The sequence below is a fragment of the Felis catus genome, chromosome A1 (assembly GCF_018350175.1).
Source record: "Felis catus isolate Fca126 chromosome A1, F.catus_Fca126_mat1.0, whole genome shotgun sequence".
In the NCBI taxonomy this organism is placed as follows: Eukaryota; Metazoa; Chordata; class Mammalia; order Carnivora; family Felidae; genus Felis; species Felis catus.
In genome coordinates, this window is record NC_058368.1 from 8,546,776 (window position 1) to 8,564,773 (window position 17,998).

Genomic DNA, 17,998 nt, shown 5'->3' on the forward strand with positions numbered 1-17,998 from the left:
TTGGATCAGAAAATGTTGAATGATAGCTGGATTATGAACTCTTATGTATTGGATCCAGACAAAAGTCAACCAAAGCTTCTTAGAGACAGAAAGGTGAAGTCCAGGGTTGGACCTTAGGTTGATGGAACATTTTGACATATTTCCAGGGTGTACTGATCACAGCAGACGTTGTCAGCTCTGGCACAGCAAAGCGGGTGAATCGATTCTAAGCAGCAAGGCTTGACCAAGGTTAGCCCTGACCAGGTGCCCCAGAAGGCTGACCATTTGTCCTGCCCCTGGGGCAGGCTGTTTGCTTCACATCACACAGCTTGCTCACTGTCTCTAACTCTGGGCCCGCCGGAATGGCTTCCCAATTCCCTTCTCTGCAGAGAGAATACTGACCTGAGAGGCCAGGGGTCCATTCTTTTTGGTAGGGGCTCATTTCACTGTGCAGGGCTTCATGCTGTCCTGTTTTAAGTGGGCCTCTCAAATGGAGGCCTGCAGGGAGAGAACATTCTGGCCAGAGGACGCTAAGAGCCTGGCCCTGGGCAGTGGCATTTCAGTAACAGTTAACAGGTTGCCGCTTCGGTCTTCTACGTCAGTCTCTGGGCTGGTTAATGAGTCTTGCTCAAAGTTCTAAAATCTTATCTACCTGGGCCTCCCAGGCTCAGGGTGAGGCTCTGATCTTAGGCTCTTTGCGGACACATGGATGCTCCTCGTGAGGACCTTGACAGGCAGCCCTCTGACCCTCCCTGGGGGCTGTGGGCACCAAAGCTGGTTAAATAACCAAAGACCCTTCTTCTCACCGAATCACTGCAGAAGCAACCAACCTGTGCAAGATGGCGCCCTTAAAGCTGGCATGGCAGAGTAGCTCTTTGACAAGCGCACCCTAGGAAACTGTGACGAGAGAGAGCTAACCCTTAGGTGGCTTCTCTGTGGCCCCTGGGATGACTTCCCTGGTCAGCCAGCATGTTGGGGTTACCTTTACCTTTTCTATAAGTTGTATCAACCCATCCACTTAAGTTCTTCATCTGAACCATTTCTTCAATTAAGTAAAATTTTTGGAGGGGGGAGCTCCAAAAAAAAAAAGATCCCCTAGATTTTTCTCTGAAAAACACGTTCATGAGAGAAATTTTATTTGTAGACGTAGGCAAACATCCTGTCACTGTCTGCAGTTCTTTCTCCGTGAGCCTTGTTAATTTTGGTCTTGTGTATTTCTTTTCTGTATCGCTTCTGCTCCTTCCATAAAATATAAATAATTTCTAAGTTACATGCATGTTTTTCCCCCAAATACTTTTTCTATTCTTAATCCTCTAGAAGCCACCCTGAGTCTCAAGGAAATGGGATAGTACGGGTGTTTGTGTGGTGTTAGTAATTTGAGGGGTTTGGAGAGACCTCACTGGTAGGGGGACAGCAATGCCCCCGTGCACCAGCCACTCTGTCTGGGGACTGTCTCCTGCTATAATCAGAGTGTCTTAGGCCCTTTCTTCAGGCTGTAAGACAGAGCAGAGGAGCCTCGGGTGTTGCACTGGGTTAATTTCTGCCGTAATCTTCTTTGCATCAATAGGCTGGCCTTTGGCCTTTGCTCCTAGAGCTGGGACCTGATGTCAGTGTCGCCAGTGGGTGCAACCCAGCAGGCCCCCCTCCTGTGTCCAGGCTTGGTGCAGGAAGGCCCCCAAGCCACCTCCCCGGCCCTGTGTCCCACCTTGCCACAGGATGGCCTCAGCCAGTCTCCAGGGAAAGAACACATTTCTGACCAATTACAATGGAACAATTTTTCAGTTGTAGAAGCCATATATCTTTTTTCCCCCCTCAAAATTTTATTTACATTTAAGTTAGTTAACATATAGTGTACTATTGATTTCAAGAGTAGAATTCAGTGATTCATCACTTACATACAATACCCAGTGCTCATCACAACAGGTGCCCTCCTTAGTGCCGTTACCCATTTAGCGCATCCCCGCACCCAACACCCCTCCAGCACCCTGTTTGTTCTCTATATGTAAGAGTCCCTTATGGTTTGCCTCCCTCTCTGCCTTTGTCTTATTTTTCCTTCCCTTCCCGTACGTTCATCTGCTTTGTGTCTTAAATTCCACATATGAGTGAAATCATATGGTATTTGTCTCTGACTTATTTCGCTTAGCATAATACATTCTAGTTCCATGCACGTTGTTGCAAATGGCAAAATTTCATTCTTTTTGGTGGCTGAGTTATATTCCATTGTATATATACACCACATCTTCTTTATCCATTCATCAGTCGATGGACATTTGGGCTCTTTCCATAACTAGCTATTGTCGATAGCACTGCTATAAACATTGGGGTGCATGTGCCCTTTCGAATCAGAATTTTTGTATCCTTGAATAAATACCCAGTAGCGCAATTGCTGGGTCATAGGGTAGTTCTGTTTTTAATTTTGTGACGAACCTCCACACCATTCTCCAGAGCGGCTGCACCAGTTTGCATTCCCACCAACAGTGCAAGAGGGTTCCTGTTTCTCTGCATCCTCACCAACACCTGTTGTTTCCTGACTTGTTAATTTTAGCCATTCTGACGGGTATAAGATGGCATCTCATTGTGGTGTTTATTTGTGCTTCCCTGATGATGAGTGATGGTGAGCATCTCTTCATGTATCTGTTGGCCATTTGTATGTCGTCTTTGGAAAATGTCTGTTCGTGTTGTCTGCCCTTTCTTAGTGGGATTATTTACCTTTTGGGTGTTGAGTTTGAGAAGTTCTTTATAAATGTTGGATACTAACCCTTTATCAGATATGTCATTTGCAACTATCTTTCCCATTCCATAGGCTGCCTGTTAGTTTTGTTGGTTGTGTCTTTTGTCGTGCAGAAGCTTTTTATCTTGATGAGGTTCCAATAGTTCATTTCTGCTTTTGCTTCCCTTGCCTCCGGAGACATGTCTGGTAAGAACTTGCTGTGGCCAAGGTCAAAGAGGTTGCTGCCTGTTTCCTCCTCTAGGATATTGATGGCTTCCCATCTCACATTTAGATCTTTCATCCATTTTGAGTTTATTTTTGTGTATGGTGTAAGAAAGTGGTCCAGTTTCATTTTTCTGCATGTCTCTGTCTAGTTTTCCCAACACTATCTGTTAAAGGGACTTTTTTCCGTTGGATATACTTTCCTGCTTTGTTGAAGATGAGTTGACCATATAGTTGTGGGTCCATTTCTGCATTTTCTGTTCTGTTCCATTGATCTGTGTGTCTTTGTGCGTGCGTGTGTGTGTGTGTGTGTGTGTGTGTGTGTGCCAGTACCATACTGTCCTGATGATTGCAGCTTTGTAATATGACTTGAAGTCCGGAATTACGATGCCTCCCACTTTGCTTTTCTTTTTCAACATTATTTTGGCTACTCAAGGTCTTTTCTGGTGCCATACAAATTTTAGAATCATGTATCTTTTTAATAAAATGAGAAAGTGTTTACAGTACAAACCCCAGTGACTTCAGATTCTTTCATCATTATTGACAGACTCCTCCTGGTTAGACAGCATTAGTAGACATGGAGAAGTCAAGAGTAAGGGCTCTTCTGAGAGCCCTTCTGAGAGCTCTTCTCAAGAAGTCAAGAGTAAGGGCTCTTCTGAGAGAGGGCAGCTCTTCTTGGTTGTCTGGAACAATACAGACTTTTAGAGCTTTCAGAAGCAGCTCTGAAGATCATCTTGGATCTGGTCACGACAGGATGATAAAATATGCTTACTTGTGTAGACTGTTTTCTGCTTTACCTATCCTAAGGACTCTGGGGAATTTCTTGCTACTGATGCCTTGGGGGAACTCTTTTAATTTTTGGTGTAAGGAGGTGGGAAGAAAGGAGCAACGGTGAGAAGACGGGGCGAGGTAGTGTATTTGCAGCATACAGATATATGATCAGGGCTGGTTCCCCTTCCTACTCCCATAATACAGGTATGTATGTATCATATAAGTATCATATAAGTATCATATGTATGTATCAGTCGATGGACATATAAGTATGTATCATATAAGTATCATATAAGTATGTATGTATCATATAAGTATCTACCCAGACTTGAAGGGATTTGTCTGTGCAACTGTGGAGACTGGGAAGTCCAAAGTATGCAGCATGGGCCCACAGGCTCGACACCTAGGGAGGAGATGATGCTGCGGTGAAATTCCAAAGGCCATCTTCTGGTAAAGTTCCCTGCCCTTTGAGGGAGGTCCATTAAGGCATTCAACTGATTAGGTGAGGCCCACCCACATGGTAAAGAATAATCTGCTTTATTCAGGGTTTACTGATTTTAATGTTGATCTCACCTTTAAAATACCTTCAGAGAAACATGTAGGATAATCTTTGACCAAGTATCTGGGTACCGTGGCCTAGCCAAGTTGTCAAGGTTAGCCATCACACGTCTCCCTGTATCTATCCCAGGGGCTTCTTGAAGCATTCACATGTGCCCTATGTCGGCCCAGACCAGCCCAACCTGCTGAAAACAGGACGGGGAAAATACGAAAAGGGGCATATTTCTAGCAAGAACTTAATTTGTTTGTGTACCTCGATTGATTTGGGGAGTTTGAAATCACAAGGATTTTTTAGTTTGCTTCAACATTATTTCTCTAAAAAATACTCAGTTAGAGAAGAAGGAATAAAACCAGGCTCTGTGTGTTCATGACTGTGCAGTGACACATATTCTGTTCTGTCAACAAAGATGAAACAAACAAGAGGGAAATCTTTTAGAGATTCCTTTGTTTTTATCAAAAATGCATAAAGTAGGCATACTTTTCACCTTCTTAACAAATTTGTTAAATCTTACCAGAGACAAACTACCCAGCAAAGTGACAGGCATTGAAGTTACTGAAATCATAAGGTCGTTTCTGAGTGGCAGCTTGAGGGGTTTTGACCCCTGAAAACTCTCCAGTTTCAGAGAACTGAGTAATTACCGAGATCAGCATATTGCAATCCTGACAGATGTGGGTTAGAAATCATTTCTTCGTGAGAGCACCTGCTAGAAGCAAAGAGTAGTGGCACCAAACTTCGAGAAATTACAATGAAAAATAGAGGAAATGTAAGTATAATAGAAAAGTCGTAGGGTGCCTGGGTGGCTCAGTCGGGTAAGCGGCCGACTTCGGCTCAGGTCATGATCTCACGGTTCGTGGGTTCGAGCCCCTTGTCAGGCTCTGTGCTGACAGCTCGGAGCCTGGAGCCTGCTTCAGATTCTGTGTCTCCTTCTCTCTCTGCCCCACCCCCACTCATGCACTGTCTCTGTCTGTCTTAAAAATAAACAGTAAAAAAAAAAAAAAAAGAAAGAAAGAAAAAAAGAAAAAGAAAAGCCAAAGGTTGATAGTAAGAGGGTAAGTAGGGAATGGTCAAAATGTTATTGGAGAGCAGGATGTCTTTTGCAAGAATATATGTCTTTTGCAAGAATAAAAGACATAGGTAGGATGTCTTTTGCAAGAATATAATTTGTTGGGGCCTGAATTCAGTCTGTCTTCTATAGCAGTATATGTTACAGTGTGGTTATGATAAAACTTTAAAGGTCTAATCTTTTGTTTCAATAATGTCAGTTTAAGGAAAACTTTGTATCTGTTTTCACCATACAGTGGGTTCAAGCCCCGCATCAGGCTCTGGGCTGACAGCTCAGAGCCTGGAGCCTGCTTCTGATTCTGTGTCTCTACCTCTCTCTGTCCCTCCCCTGTTCATGCTCCGTCTCTCTCTCTCTCTCTCTCTCTCTCTCTCTCTCTCTCTCTGTAATAAATAAACGTTAAAAAAAATTTTTTTTAGAAAGGAATAATGAAACTTTCATAATTCTATGCACATTTGCTAAACTCTTTCTCTGTTTCATTGAGATTATGTATAGATTGGCTATTTGCACAGATTCTAACGATTTTGAAGCAATCAAATTTAAAAGTCTTATACAGTGAGTTCTTTTTTTTCCCCCCAGTGAAATTTGGATTCATAGAGTGTTAGAACTGGAAGAGACCTGAGAGGTCATCCAGTTGTGCTGTTAACTTAGAGATGAAGAGTCTGGGGTCCAGAGAAGCTAAGTGGTCAGTGGTGGGGCAACTCAGTGGTGCCAGAGTGGCCTTTGCTGGAGCCTTGGTCTCCTGACCATGTTCCGTGCTCATCCAATGATGTGCGCTCCTTTTCATGAAGCTTCTGGTCATTCATTGTAGGTGACAGAACGCCCCGGAAAAGAAGAATTTTGCAGTCCGTCCTATACTCATTATGAAGTTCCTCCAACTTTCTACCGATCGGCCATGCTCCTTAAGCCCCAGTTGGGATTGGGTGCAATGTCCCGTTTACCGTCTGCAAAGAGCAGGATCCTGATCGCGAGTCAGAGGTCCTCAGCGAGTGCCATCCACCCACCAGGACCCATCGCGGCAGCTGCCGGCCTCTACAGCCCCGATTCGGCAGGTAAGCGATCCAACGGCGACTGCTTGTCCTGCAGCACGATTAAATAGTAATTACATGAAATGGCAGTAGCTGCCTAAAGTAGGAATGCCTCTCACCCCTTGAGAGGAGCCTTCTTCTGCCCATCTGACTGTCCATACAGATACTTGTCAAGACCCCTCTGTCTGCCACCATCACATTCCATGTTACCTTGAAAATGATGGCCTTTGGGGCGCCCGGGTGGTTGGTTGGGCGTCCGACTTCAGCTCAGGTCACGATCTCACGGTCCGTGAGTTCGAGCCCTGTGTTGGGCTCTGTGCTGACAGCTCGGAGCCTGGGTTCTGTGTCTCCCTCTCTCTCTGCCCCTCCCCTGCTCATGCTCTGTCTCTCTCTCTCTGTCTCTCAAAAATAAACATTAAATTTTTTTTTAAGAAAAAAAAAAGAAAACGATGGCCTTTGCAGCCACCTCCTTACTTCTTGTAATTTCTCCTTTCTCCAGTAGATCCTCTAGACCAGGGGCCGGGGGAGATTTTCTGTAAGGGGCCGTACAGTAAGTGTTTTAGGCTTTCCGGGCCGTAATGGTGTGGGTTGTAACTACTTGGCATGAGAGCAGCCACAGACAGTACCCCAGTGAATGAACGTAGCTGTGTTCCAATACAGCTTAATTCACAAAAACAGATAGTAGGCTGTAGTTTGTCAGGGAGACCTTCCTACGGTCCAGCGCCGACCACGTCCCTCTTCGTCTGTCCACGAGTCCGGACCGGCCCATAATCCTGCCCCTGCTCAGCAGGTGCAGGCAGGTGCCACCCCCTGAAGCTCTCTGCACGCACTTGTTTGCCCTCACCATGCTTCTGCTCGTGTGGTTTCCTCTAGGCTTTCTGTATTATCTTACTAGTTGTGTAACACTGTGAAACATTGTGAATATAGAAAAATATAGAAAAGGAATGCATAATACTTCTGTATTTTTAGCAGCCAGCCAGAGTTGCTATTACGGGGTTTTTTTGTTTTCGTTTTCTTCCAGTGTGATTTTTTTCTGTCCATTTTCCGATAGTTGAAATGATGCTGAATGTGACTTGTGTTTCTTTCTACTAATATCGTATTGTAGGCATTTCCTAGGCCATTGGTGTTTCAGAAATATTTTGGTGGCAGCGTAATATTCTGCTTTGTTCATTTATCCATTTATTCAACAAGTCTTGGGTGCTTATTTCGTGCCAGAAGTTGTAAATTTAGAATTGCACTGGTGAACAAATCAGAGAGTTCCTCCCTTTATGCGTCTTACAGTCTAATGGATGAAATAGACCAAAAAAAAAAAAAAAAAGCACAAAATAAATACATACCTGTAAGTATGAAAGCAAGGAATATACCGTTTTGAGAAATTACACCCAGAAGAATGATATGCATGGGACAGAGGTACTGCAGGGACAGCCTCTTTGAGGAAGTGGGAAGAATGGGGGAAGGTGGGGAATAATGTCAGAACGTCCAATTCCTGGCAGTTGAGTTCTGCTTACTTACAACTGTTTCCAGTAATGTTGTGATTTGTGTCTTTGTGTATACTTATGCGTCTTCTTCCCTATTGTTTTCTTAGGATAGGTGATTTGAAGTGTAATGATTGGATAAAAGCATATCCAAACATTTTTTTTAAGGCCAAGGAATTTTCTAGAAAACCTGTAACAACGATTTTTTTCACTAGTGTTTCTTGGAAGTGCTTCTTCTTGCCATCCCCTTGCCAGTATTGAGAATTACCACCACTACGCCTCCCCCTTGCATTATTATTGCATTTCTTTTATTATCAGTGGAAGGGAACATTTTTAAAGCTATTTTCCATTATATTACTTCATGAATCATCATTTACTCAGGTAATTATTGTTGCATTATAATTTTTAAGTAGCTTTTCTTAATAGTTTTTTTTTTTTTTTACAAACACCTCTATAAAGGTCAAATTATGTTTGATTGTTCTCATGATAGATGTACATTGTGATGGGACTATCTGTTATTATCAGACCTGCTGCAAGTTAATTATGTGATTCAGTCCCTCACTCAAGAACTATTATTGAGGGACTGTTGCATGCAGCACGGTCCTAGGTGTGGGGGATAGAACAGTGACAACAGACAAAAATCCTTGCCCCTGTGGAACTTGAGTTTTACAATGGGGGCAGCCATTTTTTTTTTTAATAATTGCAGATAATTTACATGGTCTGTTGGGAGAAATAGCTAGTACTGAAGGAAATGAAACTTTAGAGAAGGGGAATTACAATTTTCAATAGGGTAGTTGGAAAAGGCCTCTGAGAAGATCCTCAGACCCTTAAACCAGTCCCCAAAGGAGGTGAGGGAAGGAACCATGTGGCTGTCTGGGGTAGAGTATCCAGGCAGAGGGAGGAGCCTGTGTCCAGGCCTGAGGTGGCAAGAAGGCCAGGAGGCTAGAGCAGAGTGAGTAGGAGAGGAGGGAAGTGAGGGGGTTGGCCCTGTGTGTGTGTGTGGGGGGGGGGGTCTTGGGGGGTGGGAGGGATGTTGGGAGGGGGATGCTTAAGGCCTAAGAGCCATTATAAGGATTGGACTCTTATTTACCCTGAGTGAGAAAACCATTGGAGGCTTCGGAGTCAGGGCAGCGTGGTCTGGCTTTTGTGGACCCAGGATCTCTCTGAATCCCGTGTTGAAGGCACGCTCTACAAGGACAGAGGGTGACGCAGGGGGAACAGACAGGAGGTGGCACAGTGGTCCAGGCAGTGACGGGGCACAGTGAGAAGGTAGAGCACAACGGGGTTCCTGACTGACTGCACACAGGAGGTGAGAGAAAAAGCGCAGTGTAAGGTGACTCCTGGGGAGCGGAGTTGCCATTCGGAGAGTGGGATTGAAGCTGGTGAGGAAGGGGAGGGTGGGAGCTAATTCAGGGCGTGTTGTGGTTGACAAGCGTTTCGCCATCCTAGACCCTAAAGCATTGCATCTAGGAGGCCAGCGTTGAGAGGACAGGACCGGCTGGAGATGCCAAAGTGTTCGTTTGTCCGTGGATGGATGGTGGGCAAAGCCTGACGCTCCCTCTGCTGGGCCGCCACTCTCCGGTGCCATCTCACCTTCACCTTCCCAGGTGACTTAAACACTTGATGTGGGTTTGAATTATGCGCTTTGAAATAGCAGGATCTAGGGCCGCCTGGGTGGCTCAGTCGGGTAAGCGGCCGACTTCGGCTCAGGTCATGATCTTGCGGTCTCTGGGTTCGAGCCCCGCATCGGGCTCTGTGCTGACGGCTCAGAGCCTGGAGCCTGTTTCAGATTCTGTGTCTCCCTCTCTCTGACCCTCCCCTGTTCATGTTCTGTCTCTCTCTGTCTCAAAAATAAATAAAAACATTAAAGAAAAAACTAAAAAAAAAGAAATTGCATGATCTAACATATTAATGGTTTTACTTCACACATAAAATTTGGAAAAACTGAAAAGTGCTAAAAAATAAACTTAGTTGAGATTTATCTAACAACAGTCAAGTTTTGAGGCATGAAAGGTCTTTAAGAATGTACCAGTGGCACAAAAATACAACTACCGGGAAGAGAGACAGGCATTCTGAGTTCCCTCTGACGATGACTTATTTGTGTTCACACATTTGTGGTGAGGGTGACACTTCCTCAGAGGTCAGCTCGGCCTCCAGAAGTGCACATACCTACAAGGGACTCTTCCGTCCCAGCTCCTTCAAGACTCCAGTCCTTTCTCATGGGCATCTGGTCTTAATTTAGAGAGATTGTGTCCGCATGGGTCATCATTAGGGACCCAACAAAGCCTTGGGACAACGTTGAGTGTCACTCCTATGGGACACTGAAAATGTGAAATCCTTTCTTAGTGCTGTTGGGAGGACCGCCCAGCATAGGCTCAGGGACAGACAGTGAGGAGTTCTTGCTCCAGAGCTTTTGGGGGATGGCTGTGTTCCCATTGGCCCCGGAGCCCCGGAGCCAGGCCGGTGGCCCTTTGCTTGGCCTAGCTGGCTTATTCCAGGCAGCAGGCCCTCTCCCGTCTTGGGCAACTTGGCTAGAGTCCCCCCCCCCCCCCCCCCCGCCCCCAGGCTACCAGGACCTGCTCTGGCAATATGCCTGATTGCTTTTTCCCCCCAATGTTTAGTTTTGAGAGAGAGAGAGAGAGAGAGGAAGACACAAATAGCGAATGAGAGAGGGACAGAGAGAGAGAGAGGGAGACACAGAATCCGAAGGGGGCTCCAGGGTCTGAGCTGTCAGTGCAGAGCTGGACACGGGGTTCGAACTCACGAACCTCAAGATCATGACCTGAGCCGAAGTTGGTTGCTTAACTGACTGAGCCACCCACGTGCCCCACCCCCAATTATTTCTTTTCTTTCTGCAAAAATCCTTCCATCTTTCTTCATGTTTTCCTAGGAGATACTCCCCTTTACATCAAACACAATCTTTTTTTTTTCTTTAATTTCATGAGGGTCCATTAAATGCAGAACCAAAGTCATGATCCAGTAAAAAACTGTTAATAGTATCTCTTCATTTGAGGGCTAGGAGGGCTTACCCGTCAGACTCTCCCAGGAAATGAAGGGAAATATCTGCATACCATCCTTCTGGAGGAAAAAGGACAAAGAAAAGCCAGACAGCTAGGATACCACATTAAAGCGGTCTGAATGCTCACTCCTGCCATGACTTCCTGCTGACCACCTCGGTAGGGAGTCTCTCGGTTTGTTCCTTCACTGCAAAAAGTCTTCCAGCTGGGGAGAGTGTGGTTCACCCAACACTATAATTCACAGGGCTGTGGAGAAAAAGAAAACGTATTCATTTATTCAGTAATCCCTGGACGCACATTTACTATGTGTCATCCCAGATCACAAAAGTAAACACGGACAGATCTGTCTACGTTAAAAGTGTCTTCTGGGGCGCCTGGGTGACTCAGTCGGTGGAGCGACCGACTCTTGTTTTCGGCTCAGGTCATGATCTCACAGTCCGTGAGTTCGAGCCCCACATCGGCTTCTGTGCTGACAGTGCAGAGCCTCTTTGGGATTCTCTCTCTCTCTCTGCCACCCCTCCCCCCGGTCTCTCTCTAAAAATAAATATATAAACTTAAAAATAATTGCCTTCTCTTTGTTTTGAAGCAGTCAGCTAAATCAGGAAGGAAACCATCCAGATTCCAACAGATTGGCATACACAATTAGTTTACAAACAAGAAAATATAACTGATAAATAAAGAAGAGTCAAGAGTCCCCAGCTATGTAATTCTAAAATTCAAAAACCTATGAAAACAAAAGGTTTTCATTCATTTGGTGGCACTGCCTGGCTGTAATCATCGTGAATATTTGTGTGTTCGCTCCTAATGCTTCATGTGAATATCCAGCTTCCTGCTGCAGAGGTGTTAATGGGGTTAAGGAATGTGGCCAGAGAGTTCGAGTAACACGTGCTGCGCCCACCTTGACTTAGGTGCGATCCTTGTTTTTGTATTAAAAGTGAAATGAGTGAAACTTAGGCGAAATAACTTATCTCCCTGCAGTTTATAAACCACAGTGCAGAGAGCTGACCTCAAGCCTGTCTCCGTGTTCATGTTCTTAACCCCTTTGCTAGACTACGTACTTGAACTGCCTGTGTTAAATCATACTACTCTGCAGTATCTTTATTTTCGAACACAAGCTTAGGACCAATGTTTGTTGATTTTCTGGCAGACCATGGCCTACGGGCTGGACAGCTGTTTTTGTAAGTCAATGTTACTGGAACACAGCCACACCCATTTGCTCAACCTTTTGCTTATGGCTGCTTTCAGAGCTGAGACAAGATATTGCCCATGAGCCTGAAATATTTACTCTCTGGCCCTTTAAGAAAAAAGTTTGTTGCCATCTGCCTTAGTATAATGCCAGTGACCGTTTACAGTGGTCACTGTAGGTTCAGGCTGAAGAAGTATATGAAAGAGTATAGAAGGTTTTGAAACTCTTTGGACACTGAAAGCCTAGATCTGGGAGGCATGGGGAATTTAAATTTTATTAATGGATTTTACCAAAATTTAACTAATTTCCAAGGACATCCATTGTTTTTTTCTGGTTTTATTTATTTATTTATTTATTTTTTCCTCCCTGGAGAAGTTAGCTGACACTGCATAAGGCAACGGGGACGATCGTGGAGTACTGGTGTCAGGGATGCTCCAGGAAGGGACAGTGGGTGTTTGCAGGGACTGTAAACTTTGAGAATCTGAAGTTCATGCACGTCTGCAGAGCCACGGGATCAAAGCTGTGTAGATGTCAGTCTTTTTTTTTTTTTTTTAACATTTATTCATTTTGAGAGACAGAGTGCAAGCGGGGGAGGGGGAGGGACAGAATGAGAGGGAGACACAGAATCTGACGCAGGCTCCAGGCTCTGGGCTGTCAGCACGGAGCCCGACGCGGGGCTTGAACCCACGAACCGTGAGATCATGACCTGAGCCGAAGTCGGACGCTCAACCGACTGAGCCACCCAGGCCCCCCTGTGCTGTGCAGCTGTCAGTCTTACACAGTTTTTGGCTGAGATGCTTGGCAAAGAATCTACTCTTCTCTCTCTTTCAACAACCCTAGTTTTCTGGAGATGACTTTAAAATGGTGGACTTGAGAAGTCTGAGCTTAGCTCAATTAAAGTGTTTGATTTGCAATCAACTGATGTGAAATAGATTCTTGCAGTCCATTTTCTTTTCTCGCAAGTTTCCCCTCAAACAACAGGAGGACAGTGTAGTTACTGTCGGAAGCACATGTAGAAACATCTGTGTATCCAAACCACAATAAGTGAGGAGGGGCTGTGAAGTGCAGAAAACCTCTAAAGAGGATGCCTTTAGTGGCAGGCGGGAACAGGTCAGTGGAGCCCACAGAGCAGGGGCCTCACCTTGGGGCACCTGTGCTTGGAGCAGTGGTGTGGGGTACGTAGGCAGGAGTCAAGAATGTCCACGGCTCTGTTTTTTACCATAAAACAGCAGGGAGGCAGAGCTGAGAAAGGACACACGCATCTTTGCAATGATCAGTCTGTGAGGTTGGGTGTCATGAGAGTCTACAAGTAACCCTACACCTGCCAACCTTCTCTCTCGGGAGAGAAATAAGTTAAGACACAAGCCTGTGCTCACACACACAACCTCAGGTCCCGAAGCACCTTGTTGTGGACAAAGAGAATTCTTGCCAGTTTTGAACCCAGCTTTCCAGTCTTTCCCTACATGAACGTCATGCAGAGAGCTAGGCAGATAGAAAGAGCTCACCTTATGGGTTCACCTCTGCTTCTCACCAGCATACACTTCCTGGGCCCCGGCTGTCGAGCCTGGAACCCTAGGAAACAGAGAAAGTATTTTCTTTTGCCGCTTATCTCCCTCCTTCTTATTACCATTACTCCTCTTATTCTTCTCATTACCACAATTAGTTTCCCAGTTCTACCTGTTCTGGTTCAAGAGCACTGCAGAGTCTAGGTCTCTCCCTTAAGTAAGCTCTGGGCCCCAGATGGACCAGTCTTGGTACAGCCATTTAAAGACTAATCCCTGACCACTTGAACAATCTTGCTTCCCTTTTCTCTCCCAGTCTCTCTTACTCTACAACTTTTCTCGATTTCCTCTCTTTCTCCCCAACTCTCAAATATCCCTCAGGAGTGCTCCCGGTCTCCCTGATGTCCACCCCAGTCATTGGGAACAGAATTATTTTCAACTCCCCCTGCCCCATATGCAGCCTCCACACCGCAAGACCCAGAGTAACTGCCAGGCCCTCCTTTCTGGTTCTACCCATGTCCTGAGTCCCCTCAGGGGAAAGATGGGGAAGCTCTGGACTTTCTTGAGGATCTTTTGTTTCCTTCTGGACTCTCACTCATCCTCTCATGAGGTGATGTCTTCCTGTCTAGCTGCTTGCATGAGAAGTGTGTTCCAAGCGGAAGAAAAGCACAAATGAAGGCACTAGGGTAGGAATGAGCTTAGTTTGGTCAGAGAACAGGAGTAAACTCAGCATGAGCTGGAGTAAGTGGCAGGTGCCTAGGAGGAGAGAAGTAGGGAGGTAGGCGATGACCAGATCACACAGGACCTTGGAGGCCCTGGCAGGGAGTTTGGGTTCGCATCCAAGTGTGAGGAGTAGCCCCCAAAAGCTTTAAACATGATCTGACTTATGGCTTACAAAGATCATCTTGGGGTCTCTGTAGAACAGAAGAGGGAAGACTGGAGTGGGAGACCAGTCAAAAGCTGGTACACTTGTACAGATGTGAGACCCTGGTAGCTGGTGGCATAGAGGGAGAAAGGGATGGAATTGCTGAGATATATGTTGGAGATAGGACCATAGGATTGGACATTGAGGGTGGGTGATGGGGAAAGAGTGGAGCCAATGAGGACTTCTAGAATTTTGGCAGGAGCAACAGGGTGGATGGTGATGCCATTTGTTAAGAGACATTGACTAGCCAGGGGAGTGGGGGAAGGGCTGGGCCAGGGAGGCAGTACAAAGAGTTCTGTTCTGGAAATTCTGGTGGAGCAGTCACAGAGGCGATTAGATATATGAGTCAGAGCCCCAGGAGAAGTCAGGGCTAAAGGTTAAAATTTGGACTTCAGCAGATACTACTAAAGTCAAGGGAGTCAAGTGACAGATGTTAATGGGACTTCCTGTAGTGAGCATTTTGCAACCCATACAGATCTTGAGACATTACATTGTATACCTGAAACTCTTACAATGTTATGTCAATTATACCTCAATTAAAAAAAAAAGTAAAAGCCAAGGGAATATAGCTGGGGAACAGAAGATGTCCCAGCATGGGCCCTTACATCCCAACATTTAGCCTGGGAAGCAGCAGCCAGGGTACAAAGTGGAAGTCCAGGAGAATGTGGTATCCTGAAAGCCAAGAGAAGACAATACATCAAAGGAGCAAGGAATGGCCAATAATTTTGATTGCCACTGAGGAACCATGTAGTATGAATAGGGACAGAGAAGGGATCAGTGAATGTGACAGCATGGAGGTCATTGATTATCCAGTATAAGTGGAATCATGGGGACAAAAGACTGATTAGCCAGATAGACAAAAGGAAGTTGATCCTCAGGTGTAACCACCTCACGCTTACGGAATGTAAGAAGCAAATAGCAGAAATGCTAGATGAAACTTGGAGTTATTTCATAATTTGAGGAGATCAGAGTGATTTTGTTTTGTTCACCGAACAAAATCAGGGTTTCTGAAAAATACTTGTGATAATTTGGAATGACTGCACTGACGTGCAGAATTTCCCAGAAAACTGCCTCTCATATGACCCAAACCGAAACAACGCTGTCAGCTGACCTCAAATGTGTTATGAGTCACACACAAAAAAATCTATTAACTTTGCAGATCATTGATACTTCTGTCTTATTGCTGTTAATATGCAAAACGGTATCTGGAGTCATTTTGTTGAGGTCTATTTCCTCAGCTTTGAGAAACTCAAAACAGCTGGGAAAGGAAGGCCTAGATAAGAAAGTTAAATGAAAATGGCCCAGACAATTGAGTAAAGCATCTGAATGCCTTACTGCCACAGAACCTCAGAAGATAAATGAAAGTTCAGGAAGCCGTTGTCTGAACAGTGAAAGATGCCTATTGCAAAGCTGTGGGGAGAAAAGTTACTCTGTCATGCCTTAGTGAAAGTAATGGCTTGTTTTAAGGCTGAGCTCGCATACAGAGTTATTTTGACAACCTAAGGATAATGATGACAAAGATGATGATTACAACTGAGGAGTGATTATAATATAAAACAGTATTTACTGTGCAAACAAACTTATGAGGTAGGTTTTTTTTTTCATTATCTTTTTGTGTTTTTCAGATAAGGCTCAGCATTCACAAGGTCAAAAGCTAGTAATGCAGAGTAATGCTACCTGTATCCAAATCGAGATCTGCGTAGTAAACAGTTCCCATCACTGATCAGCAGGTGGACAGAGCCTTGCCAATGAGCTGTACCTGGTGGTCTCAAATCACTCTTTCCCCAGGGCAAATGCCGGGATCCAGTTTGGGGAGGTTTGCGTGTCGAAGTCAATATACCTTTACAAACCTGTTATAGACCTTTGTCACCACAGCGACGACCCAGAATCTTCCCGGTGTCCCCCAGACTTCTCTTCTGCCCCTTACCAGGCAATCTCCCCTCCTACTGCCCCACCCCAGGCAAACATCGATCTGCCTTCTGCCGTTGTAGATTATGTTTTCTAGACTTCCATATAAGCGGAATCACACAGTATGTACTCTTTTTGTATCTGGCGCCTGTCGCTCAGCGTGTTTTTGAGATCCACCCGTGATGGTGCCTTCATCCATAGTGGGTTACTTTTATTGCTGAGTAGTGAATGGATGGCTGTACCACAGTTTGAATCTCCATTCACCTGTTGCTGGACTTTGTCGGTTTTCGGCTGTAACAAATGAAAATACTAGGGATGTTCATACATAGATCTTTTTGTGGACATCTATAGTTTCATTTCTCTTGAGCAAATACCTAGAAGCGGAATTGCAGGTTTTCATAGTATGTTTAATTTAGATGCAAATGTCAAACTATTTTCCAAAGTGGCTTACCTATCCTACATTGCCATGCGGACTCTGTGTGAGTTCCAGTTGTTTCATATCCTCACCAACATTTGCTATTATTAGTCTTCTTAATATTCGTCATTCTGATGGGCATGCAGCTATATAAAATTATAATTAGTTTTAATTTCCATTTCGCTAATACCTAATGATGCTGGCCATCTTTTCATGTGTTTATTTGCATTCATAGATCTTTTTTTGAAGTATTTGTTCACATCTTTTGACCATTTAAAAAATTTGATTGTTACTTGATTGTTTTTTTATTTGATTATTTTTTTATTCAGTTGTAAAATGTTTTTATATATTCCGAATACAAGTTTTCTTTGACATGTGACTTTCAAAAATCTTTTCTTCTGCTATTTGCCTTGATGTTCAAAAAAAATTATTTATTTAAATTCAAGTTAGTTAACATACAGTGTAGCATTGGTTCCAGGAGTAGAACCCAGTAATTCATTGCTTACATATAATACCCAGTGCCCATCCTGACAAGTGCCCTCCTTAAAGCCCATCACCCATTTAGCCCGTCCCATCACCCAACACCCCTCCAGCAACACTCAGTTTGTTCTCTGTAGTTAAGAGTCTCTTATGGTTTGCCTCCCTCTCTGTTTTTATCTTGTTTTTCCTTCCCTTCCCCCATGTTCATCTGTTGTGTTTCTTAAATTCCACATATGAGTGAAGTCATACGAAATTCATCTTTCTCTGACTGGCATATTTTGCTTAGCACAATACACTCTAGTTCCATCCATGTTGTTGCAAATGGCAAGATTTCATTCTTTTTGATCACTGAGTAGTATTCCGTTTTGTGTATATATCACATCTTCTTTATCCATTCATCAGCTGATGGACATTTGAGCTTTTTCCATAATCTGGCTATTGTTGATAGTGCTGCTATAAACGTTGGGGGTGCATGTGCCCCTTCAAATCAGCATTTTTCTATCCTTTGGATAAATACCTAGTAGTGCAATTGCTAGGTCGTAGGGTAATTCTATTTTTAAGTTTTTGAGGACCCTCCACACTGTCCTCCAGAGTGGCTGTACCAGTTTGCATTCTCACCAACCGTGCAAGAGGGTTCTACTTTCTCCACATCCTTTCCAACACCTGTTGTTTCCTGACTTGTTAATTTTAGCCATTCTCACAGGTGTGAGGTGGTATCTCACTGTGGTTTTGATTTGTATTTCTCTGTTATGAGTGAGGTT

General features: G+C 44.5%; 1 protein-coding gene and 1 long non-coding RNA gene across 5 annotated transcripts in view; one reads left to right on the forward strand and one right to left on the reverse strand.

Annotated features, from left to right (window-relative positions):
- Positions 1 to 17,998, forward strand: part of MTUS2 (microtubule associated scaffold protein 2) — a 394,139-nt gene that overhangs the window by 24,334 nt on the left and 351,807 nt on the right. For both annotated transcript variants that reach the window (XM_045047752.1, XM_045047789.1), the window contains exon 3: positions 6,113 to 6,353. In XM_045047752.1, the coding sequence (XP_044903687.1) occupies positions 6,113 to 6,353 (241 nt within the window). The remainder of the gene's footprint in view (positions 1 to 6,112; positions 6,354 to 17,998) is intronic.
- LOC109496599 overlaps positions 1 to 17,998 on the reverse strand; it is a 64,418-nt gene that overhangs the window by 13,750 nt on the left and 32,670 nt on the right. For all 3 annotated transcript variants that reach the window (XR_002152762.3, XR_002740493.2, XR_006591148.1), the window contains 2 exons: positions 13,513 to 13,579; positions 10,834 to 11,067 (listed from right to left, as the gene is read on the reverse strand). This is a non-coding gene — a long non-coding RNA (uncharacterized LOC109496599). The remainder of the gene's footprint in view (positions 1 to 10,833; positions 11,068 to 13,512; positions 13,580 to 17,998) is intronic.